Source organism: Corylus avellana, chromosome 6 (genome assembly GCF_965113065.1).
Source record: "Corylus avellana chromosome 6, dhCorAvel1.hap1.2, whole genome shotgun sequence".
NCBI lineage: Eukaryota > Viridiplantae > Streptophyta > Magnoliopsida > Fagales > Betulaceae > Corylus > Corylus avellana.
Genome location: NC_142495.1, coordinates 19,687,691 through 19,712,229, shown reverse-complemented (window position 1 = coordinate 19,712,229; position 24,539 = coordinate 19,687,691). Strand labels below are relative to the sequence as shown.

Sequence of the window (24,539 nt, the reverse complement as noted above, 5' to 3'; positions counted from 1 at the left end):
CGACTCCTCAATTCACCAGGGTACATGATCTCCATCCAGGTTTATTTTATCCATTGTTGCTTCATTATTTGATTACATTTTTACAACAATGTATGCACTTGATTGGTATTTGTTTGGAGTATCACCTTTTTTTTAGGACATGTGTTTTTGCATTCAAGTTTGGGGGTATGATATGCCCCCATCTGCTCATTCAGGTATTCCTATACACTTGATCTTATTCTTTAGTTCTATACATATATTGGGAACAATGTATGATTCAAGTTTGGGGGTATAGAAAAACAAAACACGGTCCATTTTTGTTGTTATGTCATTCTTAAGCATATGGTTGAGCTTTGATTCTGGTTTAAATTTCATTGATAGGCTTAATGTTATGAACACATGATCATATGACTTAGGAATTTTGAATCTTGTTACTTACTTTTGGCAACATGAGATGCTTCTCGTTTCAATTTAAATCTATCTTGAGCACACTAGCTAATGTCTGTGAGGTATGAATTTTGAGACCAATTATGTTTGTTTTCAATGTCTTAAATTCTGTTGGGTGACATATTGGAAGAATAACTTTGGCATGCTATATAAAAAAAATAAAAATAAAAATAAAAAATCAAGTTTGAATTTTTCGCTGAGTAATCGGACCTCTTGCCTCATTAAGCAATGAGTATTCCTCATCAAAAAGTGAAATTTTTTGGTTGATTAATAAATGGCTATCTTAGCTTCGTAGCCTTTTTGATTCCAGTTAATAAGTCTTTGGGGGTGTCTTTACACCTAGTGCCCTAAAGCCATTTGGTTTGGGAGACATTGGCCTAACACTCGATACATGGGTCAACTAGAAAGCTTAAGGAAGCTAAGCATTGCAAAGCCTACAAAAAAAAAAAAAAAAATGCATGCCTTTGTTGTTTCATTTGATATGAAGTCCAATGAATTCTGAGATGTTGATTTATTCATATTGAAATTATTTTGAAGCCTCATAATTATGTGTTAGTTCACTTTGCACTAATTGAAATTTGCGTATCTCAATCTGCCATTTATAAGTGATTTGACTTGTAAATTCCTTGGAATTTTGAAAATGAAGTTTATAATTTTAAGCTTGCTAATGAATGAGAACCATTATTTTTGTGATGCTTTTGAATGACATAATAATGAAAATGTTTGTGGGTATCATTCTTGGAAAACCCTCACGAGACTTCACTCGTCCTCTAGGGAATGCCTAGGGGTTTAAAAGGCTTGTTGCATACACTAAATGCAATCGTATATCCCACAAAAGATGGATTTATCATTTTGTTTTTCGGTTTATTTTTTGTTTTGTATTAAGGGACTAGGAATATGTAAGTTTGGGGGTGTGATAAGCGCCGAATGTTGCACATTCAATCCCCTTAATTTGCATATGTTAATTCCTTAGCATTGTTATTTGTTTGATTTTTATTTTGTTTTTATGTTTTAGGTTTTATTTGGCAAACCATTGAAAATCGGGCTAAAAAGGCAAAAGCTAGAAGCATTCTGGACTTAGGATCGAGCGCATGCAGCCCAGGATCAAGCGCACACCTGCGCTCGCGCGCACACGGACGTACACGGGCACAAGCGTACAGTGCATGGCAAGAATCCTTTTACAGCTTGGAATTGGTTTTCAGTCTCCCAATTGGACTGGGAGACTGACCTCCGATTTTCCAAGGGTTTCTAGGGTTTTTAAGGTTCTCCTAATCCCTATAAGTATGCCTCTAAACATTGTAAACAGTCACACCGCTTCCTAGAACTAGAAATCATAAATTTGTCTTTGGAGCTTAGCATATCATGAACGGCTAAACCCCTTCGTGGGGTGTTGATGTAACCCTATCCAAGCACAATGGTTTGATTGTATTTAATTTCTAGATTTTCAATTTATGCATGCTAATTGTATAACTATAAGAATTGCTACCTTTTGGTTCTATTCTTAATTATTAAATACAATTGTTCTTAAATTCCAAAATCAATATTTGTGAAATTCTTCTCTTGTCTTAAAAAGTATTTTACTTTTGTTGATCTCAAATAATTCTTGTTTTCTGTGATTATGAGGATGATGATTATACAATGGCTTTAATTGACATCTGATCAATAGGATTTGATAGGCTATGCCTAGGAAAGCTGAATTGTACTACACCCTAGTTTAGTGTAATTTAGGTAGACAGTCTGTGCCAACTAAAGATGGGTTACACTTGTTTATTGATTGTATGTATCATGTTAAAGAATTTGATAATTTATACCTAGGGAAGATAGGTCGTATTGCATCTTTGTAGTTAGGTAGACGATCTATGCCAGCCAAAGATAAATTATGCTTATTCTCTAATAAGGTAGTTTTTTGTTTATTTATAACTGTTGTGCAAATATCTACCTAAATTAATAGGTAAATAATTGTACGTTTTACCCGCAAGTGCACAAGGTCAGCATAATAGTATATGGTGTAAGTACAGGATCATTCCCACAAAGATTGCTGATTTTTTGCTTAAAAATAAATTCCTTAAGTAAAACAAAGATTGATTGTCTAAGTGATAATAATAAAAGGTAGGGCTTTGATATCTACCACTAATTATATTTAGCTAATATAACAATATGCCAATGCTTTGATCATGTTATGCATATCTAATGTTTGTCAACCTAAGGGCATGGCGTATACTCCTTAAGCTATAGATTTCCCTAAGCAACGAGTTAGGCATGATGTATACTCTAACTCTTTTCCTTTCTAAGGGATTTAGCATGGTGTATACAAAGTTGTTCCTTAGAAAAACATATACTCTATGGAAATCGACAAACACATGAGGCCTAGGGCATAGCATATACTCCCGGTTCCCCATGTTGACTAACCCAAGAATCGGTGTGGATTCTTTTGTTACTTCTATTAAACCCAGGACTCGGTCATCCAAATTGATTTAACTAACTAGTCCATACCACATGCATATGTTGATCAGGCACACACATATGAGGAATTCATGCAAGTAGGTATTAATCAAGTTAAATAGCACAACAAGATCATTACAAAGGCGCCAATATTAAAATATTAACTAAACATAACTAGGGCTTCAATCTAGCCCTACTAATTAAATTAGCTACACATAAAATTGATGTTAAACATCTTCATAAAGAAAAGAAAAGATAGGAAAAGAATAAACCTGAGACTTGAACTTGAAGAGTTCCTATTCTTCTCCTTACCAAGTATATCTATTCTAGAGGCTTAAGGGTCTATTTATAGGCTTTAAAAGTCCTTGACAAAGTAGTCAACCTAGGGATTTTGTAGGGTTTCAAAACCTATTACAATTGGTAGTTGGAAAACCCTAATATGGAAAGAAAGACATTCTGGCTGCCACTTGATGTGTCTCATGCGAACAGGTGTGATCGATCGCAACCCGTGTGCGCTCGATCACAGGTCTACGATTGATCCTTCTTCTGTCATGCACTCGATCGCTCCTGGCCTGATTTGTGTTTGATCTTCTTAGGTACTGGGCTCGATCGCAGATACCCTGTGATCGATCGCAATGTCAGAGAGCTCCCAATTTTCCCATCTTCTGCTTTTTAGCCCAAATCATCTAGATTTACTTCATTTTCTTCCAAAAGCCTACAAAAGTATGAAAAAACGCAAAAAAGAATTAAAATGACCTAATTAACCAAAACCAAAGGATTAAAACATGCAAGTTAAGGGCTGAAAATATGAATATTTTAGCACTTATCAATAACATGCATAGAATGAATTTCTAGGATTAATTATGATTAGCCATTGTTGTGCGGATAGAGGTGAAGTTAATACCCTACACTCTCTCTCTTATTTTAAATCGCTTTTATTTTCATGCACTTTAGTTTTAAAGAAAATCAAATCAATTCTCTTTTTAATTAAGTTAATTTTAATCTTTCGAATTTGATAACAAAACCTCTACAGTCCTTGAGGTCCGACACCCTCTCTATAGTCGTATCCTACAAAGATTTGTCCTATTACGAGTGGTTATTTTTATAATTGATATTTTTTATCACAAAATACCACATCAGTAATGTGTCAATAGGCTTGACACGTTACTAAAGGTTAGTAACGTGTGCCGCGTGTTATTAATTTGGATGTTACTAATTTCCTATTAGTAACGTGTCAGAAATTGACACGTTACAAAATGTTTAGTAACATACCATCATTTTGACAAATTACTAAATTTTAGTTGCGTGTCAAAATTGACATGTTACTAAAGTTTAAAAAATTAGTAAAAAAGAAACAAAACGACAAGCTCCACTCCGAAACAAAACCAGATCTAGATCCAGTATGATCGCATCAAAATCTCAAAAGGAAATATCAGCAACTAACAACAAGAATGGATGCAGAATAATGGCAATTGCCACCAAAAAAGCATAAATCAGAGCAAAATTTTCCAAAAATTAAAACATAGGCTTAGTTTTAACTCTAAAACATAGCGTTTGCTTAGACCAGCACACCAATATTAGCCAAAAATTGCTATTAAAGACAAATTCGGATCTTATATTACTACTACTACAACACGTTCTCACCAACCAAACAAATCGCAAAATATGTACAAATCAAACAAAAAAAAAAAATCTGAAACTAATTCAACCAAATTTCATCACCACAAATGAATTAAATTAAACAAACAAAAAAATTTGTATTCAACCACAATTCCCATTCCATTTCCAAAAAATAAAATAAAAAATTAATTTAACCTACGTTTGCCACCACCGAAAACATTGTGCACTGGCCTTTCTCTCCCAAAGATGTCCATTCCCCAAGTGGATTCAACCTGAAAAATCAAACCAAACCAACCAGAAAATCAAACCCAGAAAAATTTCAAACACCCAAACCCAAACCTAGCAGAAAAATGTATCTTCTCTTTTTCATTATCTTCTTATCTTTTCTTCTTTTTCCCTTCTTCTTTTCTTTTTCGTCTTCCCATCTGAGAGAAGAGGGAGCTGCCATGGGGGTATACTGGGCGTGAGAGTAAAAGAGAGAAAAAGAATAGAAAAAAGAAGAAAGAAGAAAGAAGAAAGAAAAAGCGCGGCCGGGAGGAAGAAAAAAGAGGGAAGAAGAAAGAAAAAGAGCAAAAGAGGGAAGCAGCTAGCGCGTGTTTCCAATGCCCGTTAGTAACGTGTCAAATTTGAAATGATACCATTTAGTAACATGTCAACTTTGACACGTTACTAAAGTTTTCGAATTTTTTAATTTTATTTATTTTTAGTTTTCAAATTAGTAACGTGTCAAATCTGACATGTTACCATTTAGTAATGTGTCAAATTTGACACGTTACCATTTATTAACGTGTCAAATTTGACATGTTACCATTTAGTAACATGTCAACTTTGACACATTACTAAAGTTTTTGAATTTTTATTTATTTATTTATTTATTTCAGTTTTTGAATTAGTAACGTGTCAAATTTTACACGTTACCTATTAGTAACGTGGGTAAAGTGACACGTTACTAGATGGTAATGTGGCGAAAAGTAATGAACAGTACACACGTTACTAATACTACATTTTTTTGTAGTGCGTACTCATAAAATCATAGCAACATATTCTCATGATCAATAATATTTCCAAAGTTCTCACAATAAAAATCTCATGTATGCTCTACTTTGCTTCAAAGAATTAATCAAAACCATCCAATGTATCCATTCATGCACAAATCACAAAAGATATCTAGTTTAAATTAAATCATCAAGTGTATCCATAAATCACAAAAGATATCCAATTTAAACCAAATCATCAAATGTATCCATAGAATAAATCACAAGTGATATCCAATTTTTTTGACAAAGAAAACCAAGCAATCAATTAAATAAAACTATCTCAAATCATCAAATATATCTGTAAATCACAAAAGATATCCAAGAATCATCCCACTAATTGAATTGAAGTAGAAAAATTGGAAAATATTACATCACATAAAAATGTTGTTGCTAATCATAAGTGGGGCCTCATTCTCAATCTTAGTTGAAGGTTTAGCATCTCACGGAATTGAAAGATAATACAAGAATAATTGAATCCATGGAAGTTTAAGATGCTTACAAATTGAAAACCCCAAAATTGAGAGCGCCAAAGGCTAGGAAAACCCAAAACTGTCTTCTCTCTACTCTGAAATTTCGTACTCAGTAACCTCTATAATTTTTTCTGATGTCTTATCTATTTATAGGGCTTTTTCCAGGGTTTTAACCTAAAAAATGGTGGAAGTCTGAAAAGTGGTTCGTCTAGACGGGACTGTTCACTGTCTGGACGGATGCTGTCTCCTGTGTGCGCTCGATTGCACAATGCGTGCGCTTGAGCGCACCGCCGTCCGGATGAGACTTTCCACTGTCCGAACGGGCGCTTGAATGTTTGGGCTTGGTGATTTTTCTTCCAGACTTTGCATTTTTCGCATTAAGTCTGCAATTTTCCCTTAGCAACCTGCAAAACACTAAAACCACAAAACTAGCACAAGACATCAGATTGTAATACAGGTAAAGGATTAACATATGCAAATTAAGGGGCTCAAATATGCAATATTTGGTACTCATCAAACACCCTCAAACTTACATTTTGCTAGTCCCTTAGCAATACAAAACAAAAAAATAAACTAGAAGCACGAAACATAAATCCTCTTTCATGGGAGAGACGATTCCATTTAGCATATGCTCCAAGCCTTTTAAACTCATAGGCATCCCTAGTGGATGAGTGAAGTCTCGCGAGGGTTTAATAGAAATGATACCCATAAACATTGCCAACATTCTATTATTGAAAGAATAAAGTTTCATACAAACAATGGTTCTTATTCATTAGCAAGCTTAAAAAGATGAACTTCATATTCAAAATCTTTTGGGCATCCAAAATCAAATCACTCATAAAGGACAATTGAGATATTATACGTTCTGATAGGTGCAAACTGAAATTAGCATACAATCACGAGGCATCAATTTAATCTCAAGACAAGTATCTCAAAATTCGTAGGAATCCCTATTTGATGAAACAACCAAGGCAAGATGTACATTCTTCTTTTTTGCTTGTTTCTTTTCTTTTTTTTTTGTAGGCCTTGCAATGATTAGCTCCCTTAAGCTTTCTAAGTGACCCATGTAACGAGTGTTAGACCAATGACTCCCAAGCCAGATGGCTTTAGGACACTAGATGTATAAACATCTCTAAGGACTTAATAACCCAAGTCAAAAAGGCTGCGAAGCCAAAACTTCACACCTTTTTACGCGAGCACTCAATGCTTAATGAGGCAAGAGGTCCGGTTGCTAAGTGAAAAACTCAAAATGATCTTCTTCTTCCCTTTTTTTTTTTTTTTTTTTTTTTCTTGCAAGCCAAGGTTATTCATCAATAGGTCATCCAACAAATCTTAAAATAAACATGATTAAGCTCAAATATCATACCTCACAGAATATATGCTAATGTGCTCGTGATAATTCAACTCAAAACAAGTGAAGTATCTTTTGCCAAAAAATAAGTCAAAGGATTCAGATTCCTAATGACATGATGATGTGTTCAACACTTTAAGCAAGCAAATGAAATGCAAACCACAGTTATAGCTGAACTCATACTTAACAACAACATAGCACAATTTATTTATTTTTTTTAGGCAAGAAAATGAAACAAACAATAAAAAGGTAACAAAAAATGGATAGCGGTGTCTTTCCATACCTCCAAACTTGAATCACACATTGTCCTCAATGTGGATAGAAATACAATACCGAGAAGTGAAGAAAATCGGAGTGTGCAGAGGGAGAATGTCCCCCAAACTTACTCGTAAAAACACTTGTCCTAAAAATCACAACACGAAAAGAAAAACAAACAAAACAAAATCAAACACTTGTCCTCCCAGAAGCGCTAAGTTTACCGTCTTCAGCCAAACTCTTCACAGTAGATGAGGATCAGTTCTGATAAATTGGGTCCTCCAAGGGAATTTCTTCAATCTCTCGGATCTTCAATTCCAAGAACGGTTTCAACCATTGACCATTTACCTTGAAAGTATTTCCATTCTTGAGATCCTCTATCTCAATGACTTCACGAGTGGAAACTGTACGAACTATGAATGCTCTAGTCCGTTGAGATTTGAGCTTGCCTGGGAGCAGATGCAACCGTGAATTGTATAGGAGGACTTTCTGACCAACTTCAATAGATCTTCTCAAAATGTTTTGGTCGTGAGCCTTCTTCATCTGAGCTTTGTACAACTCAGCACAGTCATACGCATTATTTCTCAATTCCTCTAATTCATTGAGTTGGAGCTTCCTTTGAGAACCAACCTTAGTGAGATTAAAGTTTAGCTGCTTGATAGTCCAATATGCTCGATGCTCCAATTCCACAGGAAGATGACACACCTTGCCATACACAAGTCGATAGGGAGACATGCCAATCGGGGTCTTAAAGGTTGTCAGGTACACCTACAGTGCATCATTAAGTCGTAGAGACTAATCTTTTCTTGTTAGGTTTACCGTCTTCTCCAATATCCTCTTGATTTCCCTGTTTGATATTTCGACTTGATCACTCATTTGAGGGTGGTAGGGAGTTGCAACTTTATGGGTAATACCATATTTTTTCATGAGTTGCTCGAAAAATCTATTGCAAAAGTGCTTCCCCCATCACTGATTATGACACGTGGTGTCCCAAAATGTGCAAACACATTGTCTTTCAGAACCTAAAGCATGACCCAATGATCATTGGTTTTGCAAGCAATGGCCTCCACCCACTTAGAAACATAGTCAACAGCCACAAGGATGTAGAGGTACCCATAAAAGTTTGGAAAAAGTCACATTAAGTTGATGCCCTGAACATTAAAAAGCTCCACAATCAAAATCGGGTTCAACGGCATCATATTCCTCTTTCCAATACTTCCCAATATCTAGCATCTCTCACAAGCTGAACAGTAGGCATGGGCATCACCAAAAATGGAGGGCCTGTTGTGACCCAAATAATTAATTAGGCTTAGGACAACTTAATTAAAAGGTTAATTGGACTTTGGGTCATGAAGGACACATGGAGAGGCATTCCGGTCATTTCAAAATTTCAGCACTACAGTAGATGAACGCTCGTGTGGGGGACCATACACGAGTGCTTGCCTGGAAGCCGTACACAGGCGCTCGTGTAGGGCTAGGCCGAGGGCTCGTTGCCACATTGGGTAGGGGACCATCCCATCTTGATGAAAAGACGAGGAACATTCTGGACGCCACTCAAGCATTGGAAATAGTGGCAAGTCTTCTAGTGGAGGCTTTGGTCAGTGTACGAGGAGAAGGGATTCCAAGTGGAAACAAAGGTTGCTCTTTCAAGGAGTTTTATGAGCATCCTTTCCCCGTGTTTAAAGGAAACCTAAACTCTAGTGAAGCAAATGATTGGCTTATGATCTTGGAAGAGTTGCTATGAGCTATGGATTGCACTGAGGAGCAAAGAGTCAAGTACGCAGCCAACAAGTTCTCTGGAGAAGCAAGGCGATGATGGTACGCCAATAGGAACTCTCTAGTGATGGAATTAGGAAGCGGGGAGGCTTTTACGTGGACTCGACTCAAGGAGGAGTTATGTCGGAAGTACTCATGGAGCTTGAGGAGGATGACACCCAAGAGTCGCGGTTCAAAAATAAACAAGGATGTTTGTGTCATAGGTGTGGCAAGCTGCATTTTGAAAAATGCGGATTGGGGAAGAATTGGTGCTACGGATGTGGCAAGTTGGGATACTTCGTTCAAAATTGTAACCAGTCTAAAAGGAATGGAACTGGTTTGCCTAGAAGGAATGATGGCAGAATATGGGATAAGCGTAACCACTAGAATTGTTTAAGGCATGTGAGTTCATTTTGTTTTGGAGTTAGGGGCTGGGGTACTAGATGTATACTCAAATATCAACTAGTGTATTTTGTTTTGTACTTACACTTGAATTGGAGTTTTGGGCCTAAAAGTGTAATGTTAGCTAAGGGTTTATTAATGCATGATGCTTATTACGCTATGTTTGTTGTGTTGGTGATAAGATTCCAAATCTTGCTAATTGCCCATTATAAGGATGTTAAGGCTTGCTATCATTGGACTTGGATTCTGTTATGCGTGATTGGTGAATCTTGTACCTTTGGTTCTTGTGTGCATGGATTACATGATTTTGGGTTACATATGAGCTATCGGGTGTATATGTTTGTTGAGGACTTAGATTCATAGGATGATGACTTTCTGGTTAATGGAGAAAGGGACCACGATAGCATGAATGGTTAAGCATGTGTCTTAGACTTCAAGGTAAGTTGGATTCCATATCTACTTCTAATTGGGTTTAATTGTAATATTAGTTACTAGGTGACTATTGGAATGCCACCTTACGAACCACTTTATGGACGTAAGTGTCAGTCGCCCTTGTATTAGGACAACATTGGGGCCTGAAATGATTCAAGGTACTTGTGACAAAGTGCTTACCATCAGATAATCGATGAGTGCAGCCCAGAGTCGGTGGAAGAGCTACGCCGATAACTGGAGATGACCTTTGGAATTCGATGTAGAAGATCATGTGTTCCTTAAGATATCATCGATGAAGGGAGTGATGGGATTTGGGAAAGAAGGGAAGGGAAGCCCTCAATTTATTGGACCCTTCGAAATCATTCAGAAGGTGGGGAGGTTGGCATACAAGGTTGCCCTACCCCTAGACTTGGCTAGAACATATGATGTTTATCATGTCTTGGTGTTAAGGAAGTACATCACTAATCTAGACTTAGTGGTGGAGTAGGAACTTATGGAGATCTAGGAAGGATTGACGTACACCGAGGAGTCGATGAGGATCATGGATCAAAAGGAGCAAGTGACATGTGCCAAGACGATTCCCATCATCAAGGTATTATGGCATAATCATGGTGACGAGGAAGCATCGTGGGAAGTGGAGTAGGACATGCGGAACCGTTATCTGCATTTGCTTGAGACTTGAGAGAGTTTCTTGATTTCTCAAGATTATACTTGGGCAGTATACTTATTCCTATTTTGTTTAAGGGGATAGTCGACTAAGAAGTAGTTTGCTTTCCTCTATAGGGTTATGACACCGATCCGGCCTGTATGTTGAATTACTCATTCTGTGAGCTAATCGACTTGGGTGTTGAGATTGACAAGGTCTAGTACAATGTAGCAAACATTGAGTACAATGTTCTAGATGACTTACGAGATGACCTTCCACAGTTGTTAAGGATGGTACAGTGCCAGTTGGCGAATGGAAGGAGATAGCCCACTGAGCATGATACCAATGATACTACGGACGAAAGTAATAGTCGTCATTGTAGCAATAATGTTGATGATGGACAATCGATGTTAAGTGCTAAAATATTCATATTTTTAGCCCTTAACTTACATGGTTTAATCCTTTAGTTTTAGTTAATTCATGCTATTTTACTTCATTTTTGTATTTTCTTTGGTTTTTAGGTTTTTGGAATAAAAGAAAGCTTTTCCGGAAAAGTTCCAAGCTTAAAGGGCAAATTGGGAAGACCTAGAAGATATGGTTAAGCTTAGCCAATCATGGTTAAGTTTAATCAAGTAAAGGAAAGGAGTAAATCGAAATTTCTCAAATAATAGTCAAAATCGGATTGGAGGCAAAATAAGATTCTGCATACCTCTTGGTATTTTTACCATAAATTTCAGTTAAAATATCCAATTGAGGTGATTCAAGTGGCATTGGAAAGCTAACTCAAAATGATACAAATCATTGTGAAATATCATTTTCCCAATTCGGAGCGTCACAAGGCCAAAATCGCACCGCAAGTTTAGACGGCAATTCTGGGCGAATCCTATTCCGATTTGGACTTAGGCTTTCTTTATCCTAATTGGACTTGGACTTAAATCTCCAAAATTCCTACGATTACTAGGGCTTCTAGGACTCTCCTAAGCCTTATAAATAGACCTCTAAGCCTCACAATTCAATGGACAATTTAGGGAGGATTAGAAGGAGACAACTTTGGGGAGAGGAATTGAGGCTACTTCTAGGAGCGGTTTTCCGTTCTTTCTTTACCTTTTCTTTTTAGTTTTATTTTAATTATGTGTAACTAACTCTTAAGGAGGGCTAGATTGAAGTCCTAGTTATGTTTAATTAATATTTCAATATTGACACCTTTGTAATGATCTTGTTGTGCTATTTAACTTGATTAATACCTACTTGCATGGATTCCTCATATGTGTGTTCCTAATCAACATATGCATGTTGTATGGACTAGTTAGTTAAATCAATTTGGATGGCCGAGTCCTGGTTTTAATAGAAGTAACAAAAGAATCCACACCGCGGTTCTTGGATTAATCAACATGGGGAACCGGGAGTATACGCCCATGCCCTAGGCCTCATGTGTTTGTCGATTTCCATAGTGTATATGTTTTCCTAAGGAACAACTTAGTGTATACCATGCTAAATCCCTTAGAAAAGAAAAGAGTTAGAGTATACACCATGCCTAACTCGTTGCTTAGGGAAATCTATAGCTTAAGGAGTATACGCCATGCCCTTATGTTGACAAACATTAGATATGCATAATATGATCAAAGCATTGGCATATTGTTATATTATCTAAGTATGATTAGTGGTGGACATCAAAGCCCTGCCTTTACCTTTACTTTATCTTTATATCCTTTTATTTTGCTTAATATCAAATCTGTGACAATTTGATATTTTAATTAATTCAAAACAAAATCACAATCCTCGTGGGATCAACCTCGTACTTGCTGCACTATACCATTGTTTTGATCTTGTGCACTTGCGAGTTAAAACGTACTAAATATTATCTATTAATTTAGGTAGTATTTGGCACAACAATTGTGTAGGACCCATCAGAATAACCAAGAGAGTAGGATTAGCGGTATAGCCTTGCCGCCAAATTTGGTAGTTAAGCACGATGTCTTCATGTCTTTACATTAATGTTCAAGGATTTTATTTGTATAGTTAATTTCTTTTGTCTTTGACTATATGCCTATTCGCTACGATTATGGATAACCGTTATATTTTGATGGTCTCAGAGTAGTTGATTAAGATAAGTTTGCTTCCAACTAGGAAACATGGCATCATGACAAGGATACCCACGGGCTCAACTCCATGTTGAGCTACATCTTCTGGTGAATTTACGAGTCGTCAAGTCTAACGATGATTGATAAAATGTTGGTAACATCGACTACGACACCCTTGGTAACTTACGAGTTGACTTCCTACAACTTTTGTGGATGCCGACGTGGATCACTTCATATTGGATGAAAGAGCTCAATGCCAAACAATGGATGGGATAAGATTTTTTCAAAGATGGGTTGAGCATGAACCTTATAAGACTACGGACGTTAAGGCAATGTTACTATTCCTTCTTGTGTTTGGGGCTACAAAATTTTGAGGATGAAATTTTTATAAAGAGGAGAGAATGTAGTGACCCAATTAATTAATTAATTAGGATTATGACAGCTTAATTAGAAGGTTAATTGGACTTTGGGTTACTAAGGACAACTAGAGGGGCATTTTGGGCATTTCAGAATTTCAAAGCTACAATAGACGAACGCTTGTATGAGGGACCACACACGAGCGCTCGCCTAGCAGCTGGACACGAGCGCTCGTGTGGGGACCAGACCGAGTGCTTGTTGACTTTTTATTGACTACTGGTTTTTACCTGCACGTACCACCTGCAACTCTAACCCTTTTGAGCTACAATACATGAGCACTCACCCCTGTAGAACCATAAGCGCTCGATCATTTCCTGTTATTCACCATTTTACCCTCAGCCTCTTCCCCTATAAATACCCCTACCCCATTTGAGTTTTCTCACCTCTACAGCTTGGGGAAACCTTATTGGATTAGTATTGTGAGTGTTATGAGGTTTTGTGACCTTTTGGTGAGGAAGGAGGCACTACTTGTAGGATTTTACGTGTGTAGGTAACCTCTACCCTTTTCAATGAGTTACTAGCTTGGTTCTTGTTTAGTAGGTTATTGTAAGATTTAACTTGTTTAGTCATTCTTTCCATTAGACATAATCATGTTATTAGAAGGCATCATGTTGGTTAGGAGTTGTTAGAAACCCTTTTTCACCTTAGGACTAGTCGGAGGAAGGCTCGAGAAGTAATTGAGCCAAATGAGGTTCTACCAAAACCTCACTGGACGAACGCTCGTCTCTAGGTCGAGCACTCGACCAGTGTTGTTTAGGGAATGGCCTTTTTGGTCGAGCACCCAACGGCCCCTATTTTCAAGTTTAGGGTTTGTTTTAATGGACTTAGGACTAATGGGATGTTTTCCACAGATTTGGAGAGCCTGAGACTTTTGGAGAATTTATTCGACCCGGGTGAGAACAAACTCACGTAGATGTTTGCTGTTACTATTCCCGCTTTGCACATCTACTTTATATATATGAAACATGCACATTTACAACTCTCATGAAATATATTTTGGAACTACGTATGTTGATTAACAAGATAATGATGAGACTTGAAAATGCATGCATGTAGAAGATAAATAAGATTAATTGCATCGTATGACATAGTACACCAGTACATGCGGGATCACAGCCATGGGCTGACTATACAAGTTAACTTTATGGTCAAGTGTGTGTGTGCGCCTTGGATCCATGGTTTTCATGACCGGCACAACCATTGCTTAATGTTGGTCACTACAGGACATACATTGATGAGTGCCAAATTTGCATATTTGGACCCCTTAATCAGCATTTGCTAAGCCTTTAGCTTTATTATTTTCGGATGTTTTTGTTAGTTTTCGTGTCTTAGTGTTTTGTAGGTGGATAAGAGAAAATTTTGGTCTAAGTGTGGAAGTTGCAAAGAAGTTGAAGAATTTCTGGAAGGGGCACGATTGAGCGCATAGTGCCATGTTCGAGCACATCTATGCTTGAGCCAATGCAAAGCACGCTCGAGCGCAACCCCACAAACACCCAAGCAAGCTGCGCCATAGAAGAGCTGAAACGTGCACGAGTACACATGATCAATATATGCATGTGGTATGGATTAGTTATTTAAGTCAATTTGGATGATCGAGTCCTGGGCTTAATAGAGTGACAAAAGATACCTGTGCGGGTTCTTGGAGTAATCAACATGGGGAACCAAGAGTAGACACCCATGCCCTAGGCCTCATGTGTTTGTCGATTTTCACAAATTTATGCTTTCTGAAAGAACAACTTAGTAGACATCCATGCTAAATCCTTTAAGAAAGAAAAGAATTAGAGTAGACACCCATGTCTAATTCGTTGCTCAGGAAATCAATAGCTTAAGGAGTAGACATCTATGCACTTAGGTTGACAAACATTAAATATACCGGTATGATTGGCGCATTGGCATATTGTTATCGTAATTAGTTTGATTAGTGGTGGATATCGCATCCCTAATGCTTTCATTTATTTTTATCTCTTTTCATAATATCAATTTCATGACAAAATTGGTATTTTAAATTTAGCAAATCAATTCTAAGCAAAATCAACAATCCTCGTGGGAATGATCTCGTATTTGCCGCACTATACTATCGTTTGATCTTGTGCACTTGCGAGTTAAAACGTACCAAATATTCGCCTATTACTTTAGGTGGGTGTTTAGCACAGCAACACTCAAGCGCACCTAGTGTGCGATCGATTGCACTCGTCTGACCTGGCAATGCTGAAACCCTAGTTAACATTATAAATATCATTATTTTCATTGTAAACGGGGAGGAAGGCTCCCAAGCGGCACCCATTTAATGTAATTTTGACGCTTTCTTCGCATTTGTAGCCCTGAATTCGTTTCTCTTTGTAAGTTTTTAGTTTTCATGAATTCATTTATCAATTATATGATGTTTCTAGTCATGAGAGGCTAAATCCATAAACTAAGTTTGAGGATAAAGCCTCATAGATGAGTAGCAACAGTTAACTTTCATCTACATTGATATTTTCCATTAATAAGAATCATATTTCTCATTGTTCTATTTCTATTTCAATTAATTGTTAATCACTTTTAAGTGATTGCTTGTTTTGTTTGTTATATATTGAATATTCATTGTCTTTTGTTCAACGGATACATCGGATCTTTTGATTTACTTTGGACATCCTTTGTGATTTGTGCAAAGCACGGATACATCGGATGTTTTGAATTAAATAGGATATCCTTTGTGATTTGTACAAAGAACGGATACTTTGGATGTTTTGATACATTTGTTTTGCAAAAATAGAACATACATAAAATGTGTCATTTGAAACGTCGAAACATATTGAGAAATGTGAAAGTTGTTGCTTTGAGTTTGTAAGGGCTGGTTCCAATAGCTTAGTATTTTATCCATTGTTTAATTTCATTTTGTTTGAATTCATGTTTGTTTATTTTCAAATTACAAAAATCACACAAATTTGGAACTAGGTTAAAATAGGATTAGTTTAGATAGAAGTTTATTTACACGAACATAATTCCTAGTGGATTCGATCTCGCACTTGCAAAAGCTATATTGCAAACGACTCGTGCACTTGCGGCTAACAGTAAAACTCACAACAAGTTTTTAGCGTCGTTGCCGGGAAGTTGTTTGTTTGTGAAAATTAAATTTTTGTTTAAATTGATTTTATTTTTCTACGAGTTATAATTAGCGCTTTTATTTTATTTTTCTTCTTTTAATTTTATTTTATTTGTTTATGCAAGTCTAATAAAAAAAAGAAAAGAAAGGATTTTGTGTTTAGTTTAATTCTAAAGTCTCGGAAGAACTTACCAAGTGCAATACGCTCGAGCACAAAGCAGCAAGACGAAGCCGTGCCTGCGCTTGATTCTTCCCACTTATGATCAACCGCATAGTAGACGCACACTCGAGCGCAAGTCATTTACGCTCAAGTGCACTCGCGCAGCACCATCACCAACAGAGAAACCCACGCATCTGTGCGCGACCCATTGTTGCGCAAGCTCAAGTGCATGTATGTAGTAGGTAGCACTACTAATGGATTAGCGCGCTTGCACTCGATCCCACCTAGTCTACGCTCAAGCGCACCTTTGCAGATTGCACCAAAACGTACCACTACCTGAAATTTTGCCAAACTTATGGTTTGTTCATTTTGTGAGTTTTTGTTTTTAATTTTTTCGTGTTTTTGTTCATTTTATTTGCTATAGTTATTTATTTATTTATTTTGGTTAATGTTTCATGTGGAAGTGTGTTTTTCATTCAGGCAAACAGCCAACCAGTGCTTACAAGAGCTTAAGAACTCAACCATGGTCAATAACCAAGACGTTCAAGAACTCAAGGATGCCACCATGGACAACACTCAAGCAATTGAAAGGTTGGAAGGTCAGATTGATCATCTGGTTGCTCAGTTCAACAGAATCGAGGAAGAGGAGCTTCAACAGATTGATGAGGACGACACCAGCAATCTTTATCATGAGCATGTCCAAGCCACAACCACATGTGGGAGAGAGGAAATCATTGAGGAAATCGTTAATGTGCCAAGTATTGAGGATCCTTTGGGAGAGGGCCTTGCTCAATTTGGATGTGGCCTAGACCTGGACAAGCTACTTGAGTAAGCTGAGGCCTTATTGGATTCCACTCCTAAGATGCAACCTGAGAATGGGAAAACCACTGAGATATGCTTCCCTAATTCATTTTCATCAGCAGCTGAGCCTCTCATTACTGATAAAAAGGAGGAGGAACGTGAAAATGAGCAAGTGGAGCACACAGAGCAAGTTGAGCCCCCGTCAACTCCAAATTTGCTCAATGACAAGGAAGTGAGTACTAAAGCTCATTCCTTCATCACAATCCCTCTTGAGACACATCATAAACCCCAAGCTTCATTTATTCAATGTCTAAAAGAGCCATCTTATGCCAAGATTCTCAAAGATCTATGCAAAAAAAGCGAGCAAATCTAGGAACCATCATCGTAAGAAGATCCTTATAAGCAATAAGATTGGCTGCCTAAGATGGCACAACATCCTTCCAAAGGGCTATGAAATTTTAAAGAAGAAAGGGTGGAAGGGATTGGTTGGATATCCAAATGATCGAGGAAAGCGCTATAAACTTTCTTGTCCATTTTATTATTTGCATTTCAATTCATATTTTCTTTTTCCTTTGTCATTTTATTTCTTGTCATTTTATTTTTTGTTTCTGACAGCAATTAATCTTTTGATTTTTGTTTCTATGATACAAAATTGCTGTAAGTTTTTGACAAGTGTTTTGATGTTCGAGTTTGGGGGATGCCCCAGCCTTTGCACAATTTGGTTTTCTCATCCCACAATATTTTATCTCTTGCCACATTGGGGACAATGTGTCATTTAAGTTTTGGGGAATGGAAAAACACACTGTTTTTGTTGTTTGTTTGTGTATGTTTGATTGTTTTATTTTGTCTGTTTGTTTTGTTAAAAAAAAAAAATGCTATGTTGTTTAGTATGCATGAGTTACACTGTGACTGTGGTTTGCATTTCATGGGCTTCTTTAACATCTTAAACACAGCACGTCATTAGAAATCTGAGTCTTTTGACTCATTTTTAGTATAGAGAGACTTCACATGCTTGAGTTGATCATCACAAGCACATTAGCATAGGATTTGTGTGGTATGAGATTTGAATTGGATAATGTTTATTTTAAGATTTGTATGATGAATTTTTGATGAAACCTTGGCTTGAAAATAGATATAAAAAAAAATAAAAATAAAAATAGTTTGAGTTTCTCATTGAGTAACCAGACCTCTTGCCTTACTAAGCATTGAGTGTTTGCGTAAAACGATGTGAAATTCAATTTGATTGATTGTATGGCTAGTTTGGCTTTGTAGCCTTTTTGACTTGAGTAATTAAGCTCTTATGGATGTTTTCACATCTAGTGCCCTAAAAGCATCTGGTTTGGGAGTCACTGGCCCAACATTAGAAAAAGCTTAAGGAAGCCGAACATTGCACAGCCTACACAAAAATAGAAAAAAAAAAAAAAAAAAAAAAAAAAAAACGTATCTTAACTTAAGCCGTGGTTGTTTTCATCTGATAGAATTCCTATGAATTTTGAGGTACACACAACTTTGAAAAAAATTGAAGCCTCATGATTGTATGTTACTCTCACTCTGCGCTTATTCGAGCATGTGTTGTATCAAATTTCCATCTATGAGTGAATTGATTTTGGATGTCCTAGTGATGTGATTGTGGTTTATTTTATTAAACCTGCTTATGACGTAAAAACCATGTGTTTGCATGGAAGTTCATATTTGTCAATAACATAGTGCTAAAAATGTTTGTGGGTATCATTGTTGTTAAACCCTCACGAGACTTCACTCGTCGTCTAGGGATGCCTAGGAGTTTAAAAGGCTTGTTGCATTTGCTAAATGCAATCGTATCTCCCATGACAGTGGACTGATGTTTCATGCTTTGATTTTGTTTTGTTATGGGACTAGCAAAATGTAAGTTTGGGGGTATTTGACGAGTACCAAATATTGCATATTTGGACCCCTTAATTTGCATTTGTTAAGCCTTCAGCTTTATTATTTTATGATATTTTTGTTAGTTTTGGTATCTTAGTGTTTTACAGGTTGTTAAGAGAAAATTGAGGTCTAACGGTCTAAGTTGCAAAGAAGTTGAAAAATTTCTAGAAGGGGCACGATCAAGTGCACAGTGCCACGCTTGAGCCCATGCATGGCACGCTCGAGTGCAACCCTGCAAACACCCAAGCAAGCAGTGCCTGTGCGCAGCACCGCAGAAGAGCTAATATTTGCACGAGTATGATCGAACGCACCTAATGTGCGATCGAGCTCCCTCATCTGACCTGAAAGCACTGAAACTCTAAAATAACCTTATAAATATCATAGTTTTCCAGGGAAATGGGGGGAAGCCGCCCAAGAGGCGCCGTTCAATGTAAGTTTGACGTTTTCTTCGCATTTGTAGCCCTGAATTCATTTCCCTTTGCAAGTTTTTAGTTTTCATGAATTCATTTATCCATTATATGATGTTTGTAGTCATGAGAGGCTAAATCCTTCAACTAAGGCTGAGGATGAGCCTTATAGATGAGTTACAATAGTTAATTTTTATGTACATTGATATTTTCTATTGATAAGAATTGTATTTCTCATTGTTCTATTTCTATTTCAATTAATTGTTAATCACTTTTAATTGATTGCTTGTTTTGTTTGTTATATATTGGATATTCATTGTCTTTCGTTCAACAGATACATCGGATCTTTTGGTTTACTTTGGATATCCCTTGTGATTTGTGCAAAGCCTGGATACATTGGATGTTTTGAACTAAATCAGATATCCTTTGTGATTTGTACAAAGAACAGATACTTTGGATGTTTTGATACATTTGTTTTGCTAAAATAGAACATACATAAAATGTCCTGTTTGAAACGTCGAAAAATATTGATGAACGTGAAAATCGTTGCTATGAGTTTGTGAGGGCTAATTCGAATACCTTAGTATTTTATCCATTGTGTAATTTCATTTTGTTTCGATTCATGTTTTTTTATTTTCAATTTATAAAATCCACACAAATTTCTAACTAGGTTAAAATATGATTAGTTTAGATAGAAGTTTATTTACACGAACACAATTCCCTATGGATTGGACTTCACACTTGCGAGTAATATTAAAACTCATAACATATATCATTAGTGGTGTGGGTCACCCAAGGTCTGTCTCGGTCATGCCACTAGTGTTATGGATGGTAGCGTACACGGCATTGACATTGTATTACAGGTTCCTCAAGACAGCGCCAATCTTACCGGGAAGGAGTAATATCTCGGGTAGACTATACTATTGAACTATTATTAATACTCATGATTATAAGTATATATTATATCTATATTACCTCCATGATAAACTGCCATCTCATAATGTTGCATCTGCTTTATAAACAACCGAGTTCACAATTTAATTACAAGTACGTCATGAGCGTTTATACTCAGTCGGTTGTCGGACTTACCCTTGTATTCTTTCCCCTTTTCTCCATATCTACAACTATGCTGCTATTGCTAGTTTAGCAAAAGATGGATACCGCGAAGCAACCGGTTATTGTGGAGGATTCGATCCGGGAGATGCTTGAGGACTTATTGCAAGCTTAGGCGGGTATTCATGGTAACTAATACTTTTGAGTTATGCTATAGACTTAAGAGCTTTGATGCATGCTTGCATATTAAGATATAGAATGGATCCCTTATAAAGATGACATTTATAGTGTAATTTCAGCTACTTTAATGATCCTTGCTAGATGCTTTGGTTATAATGATTGATGTTATAGAATCTTAATACTTTCAGTTGCTTAGCATCCTCTCTTTTTGAGGAGTAGAGGTCCCTAAGTCTTCTTCTGTGAGGAATAAGGTTGGGATATGAACTGTGGAGTTAATTACCAGTTAATTAATTTTCGGGGCGTTGCAAGGCCAATAGAATCCACATTGAAAAAATCTTTGCAGCAGTGTTTTTCAAACTAAAGTGCCTCCGCATGCATTACTATGGCAATAGCAGATGACATTTTGTTGGTCACTCTTAAGAATACGGCTGGGAGAGGTTATGATCCTTGACTCTTGTTTCGAGAAGAATAAGGCTGAGAGGCGAACCATGGAGTCAATTACTAGTTAATTGATTTCCATGGAGCGTTACAACCTATATACCCCAACCAACCTCCACGAACATGCCTAGGGTATTCAGGGCCCATGACTTGCCCTTATGTATCTTTTGTCAACCATTGTTTTATCCCTTGCATACATACTCTAGATGTTGGAGGCTCTTGGGACATTAGTTCATCCATCTTGTCTAGTAATTTAGTTAAAACTTACGTAATTTTTATATCATCTATGAGACAAAATAATATAAAAAATTATTTTTTTTAAAAAAGGAATTCCGTAAAAATGATAAGAAATCCTAATACAACATTTGCACTTGCCAATTTTTCCTTAACCTTTTGATTGACGGGGGTGCCATCTCTTTTTGTGTGTCTTTCTAAATAGTTTGCTCCTTGTGGGATTATACAATGACTTAATCTCTTACAATAATAGAAATTATAAACAGAACAACCTATCAGACCATGTATCTTTAAACACCCAAAATGCCGACCATCTCATCAACGATTCTTTTTTTTTTTTTGACATGTCCACACAAGGGAAGTGGGAGGGGGGATTCGAACTAGTGACCTCTGCTTCATAAGGCGTGGTCCACTCTAATGTTGCTGGAATAAACAATAATTGATGTTGATGGATTTTAAGGTAGTGTCTCGATCGCATCCGTCTCGTTCGAGTCCTGCTGGGTCCCGACCAGGTCTTACCTGGGTGTGTCAATTTGAGAATGAGATGCACAAACTTAAAAAATTGTTTAGGGTTTTCAAAAGTGGATGAAAATATAAACTAGACTCCAAAATACACCAAGAGGGGGTTGAATAGGTGTTTAATGAAAATTAATTCATAATTAAAAACAAAAAGCATGCAACAATCAATCACCAAAATGTGTAAAATAGTAAATCATAGAGAACCAGATACTTTAGTGACGAAGAGGAAACCTTTCGAAAATCTCTCTAAAAGTAAAACCTCTTAGGGACAGCCAAACCAAGCAAATCACTAAAAGAAAATCCAAATTACATACACATGGACACTTACAACCCTTTGCAACTCCTAGGCTCTGTAAGATCAACAAGCTTTCCACTTGTCTCCTAGTTCGACAATCTTCTTGGAGTGACTCTCCTTTATCGGATCCTCCGATAGACTTCTTATCGTTGATGAACAAAACGGCTTCTCAAACACAACAACATTCTAAGAAAAAATAGCTCTGAAACTCTAAATACTAATAATCCTCTTTTAGCACAATATAGAATTTGCCCTCTCAGTTGCTTAGCAAAATCATTCTCTATAGTGTCTTATATATAGGCAACTAAGAATTAGGTTTCCTTGCTAAAGTAGAAAACCTTATTAAGGAAAATCTGCAGTAGCTTTTAGACAATCGACGACCACGTTTGAATGGACCTACAGCTCTATAGAAGTCCAAGCTGAAATTAAAAAACCCTAATGCAGCAACAACACACTTACGTTCAGACGTAATTGACTTCCATTTGGACAACTTCACCCATTCGGATGGATTTGCAAACGTATAGGGAATGAAGCTTTTGGGATTTACTATGTAACTCATCATGTTCGGACGGCCCAACGAACATGTAGTGAATAGAGCTCTCGGGTTTTACTATGTAATGCGACCGTTCGGATGCCAGCGAACGCTCTTGCAAACAAAGCTTCAACCGAGAATAAATTACACTTTTGGACATCGAATTAGTCAACCTAAAAACTAAGAGTAGAAACCATTTTATTGAAATTGTAGTCATATAAATAGGAGTAGAGAATAACTTGTAGTACAAGTTAAAGACAATATAAAACTAAAATTTCAATATATATATATATATATATAGAGAGAGAGAGAGAGAGAGAGAGAGAGGTCATGCATGATCGGTGTACTTCTTAACTTACCCTTTAAATTTTTTTGTCAACTGAAATTGCTTAAAATGTCTATTACACCTCCAAAAATTATAAAAATACAATTATACCTTTAAATTTATATATATATATATTAAAAAACAAAAGTAGAAAAATCAAGAAGACAAAAAATTACAAAGAAAAGGACCCATGGGCAGACGCGGTGGGTGGCTCCAACAGCACCGATCACTGATCTAGTTTCTATGTCACCACTGGGAGTGGGGTGTTTTACCATTTTTTGTTTATGTTTATGTATTTTCATTTTTGCTCCTAGCCTTTGAGCTGAGAAGAGATAGTTTCGGTGTAAGGAGTTATCTTTCACAGTCAGTAAAATAAAAGTTTTAAGGAATTTTGGACTACCCATGTTTTAGATCTAGTCCGCTTTTGGAAGCCGGAGCAGATTTGTTTTATAAGAGAAGTTGTGTATGGGTTAGTGGAGGCTACTATCATAGATAGTTTTTTATTGTGAAATTTTACTGATTGCATATATAACGTTGTATTAACATAGCTTTGGGCTATGTTAAGAGCCTTATGCTCTTGGTTGTTAGAATTGTTATGCTTTGGATCTTATTTGCTCTGGATCTTATTTTTGAAGGAAATACCAAAGATTTCCTGTTAAACAAAATAAAATAAAAAAGTTTAAATATCCTTAAATATAAACAAGATAAAAAAGAGATAAAATACAAGATTTAAAAGGTTAGGTGATCACCTGTCTATGCTTCATAGATGAATTGACCAGATGTTGCTTTCACGTTTCTTTATCCAAAACTTGATCTTTCTTGGAAAAAGTTGAATGGACTCTATGCAAAACACCAAAAATTAAATAATAATAATACTAATTATTAACAAAATATTTATATGTATACATATTGAGAGTCCCTACTATCCGAATGGCCTGTAAAACCCTTATTTTACAGTATCCAATAAGAAATTGTCTTGTCAGTTTAAAACACAAAATACGCTAGACATGAAAACACATAATCTTTTGCAAGTCTCCATTTGTCTTGCCCATGAAGTCGCCGTCTAACTTCCCCGTTAGCACCCTAAAACACCCCCCACCCCCCCCCCCCCAAAAAAAAAAAAACACCCTAAACCCCTTTCAACAGAAGCCACCGGAGCCACTGACCTAACACCGCTTATTTTCTCTAAATTCTTATTCCTACGGCTTTTCCTCCCATGTCCATCGACTCTCTGTACCACTCCCTGGCCTGCAAGAACAGGTTCAAAATTC

The 24,539-nt window shown here is 36.6% G+C and overlaps 1 protein-coding gene across 1 annotated transcript; it reads right to left on the bottom strand.

Annotated features, from left to right (window-relative positions):
- Window positions 1–7,859: 7,859 nt before the first annotated feature.
- LOC148584998 (uncharacterized) lies at window positions 7,860–8,477 on the bottom strand. Its single transcript, XM_088517641.1, has 2 exons — window positions 8,421–8,477; window positions 7,860–8,369 (listed from the first exon to the last, which is right to left on the bottom strand). The coding sequence occupies exons 1-2, from the start codon at window positions 8,475–8,477 to the stop codon at window positions 7,860–7,862; spliced, it is 567 nt and encodes a 188-aa protein (XP_088373767.1).
- Window positions 8,478–24,539: the final 16,062 nt, after the last annotated feature.

Excerpts from the sequence above, each read along its gene's own strand:
- LOC148584998 (XM_088517641.1), bottom strand. The coding sequence starts at position 8,477 with ATGAGTGATCAAGTCGAAATATCAAACAGGGAAATCAAGAGGATATTG. Across the intron at positions 8,370-8,420 it reads AGAGGATATTGGAGAAGACG|GTGTACCTGACAACCTTTAA; the intron begins GTAAACCTAACA and ends GATGCACTGTAG.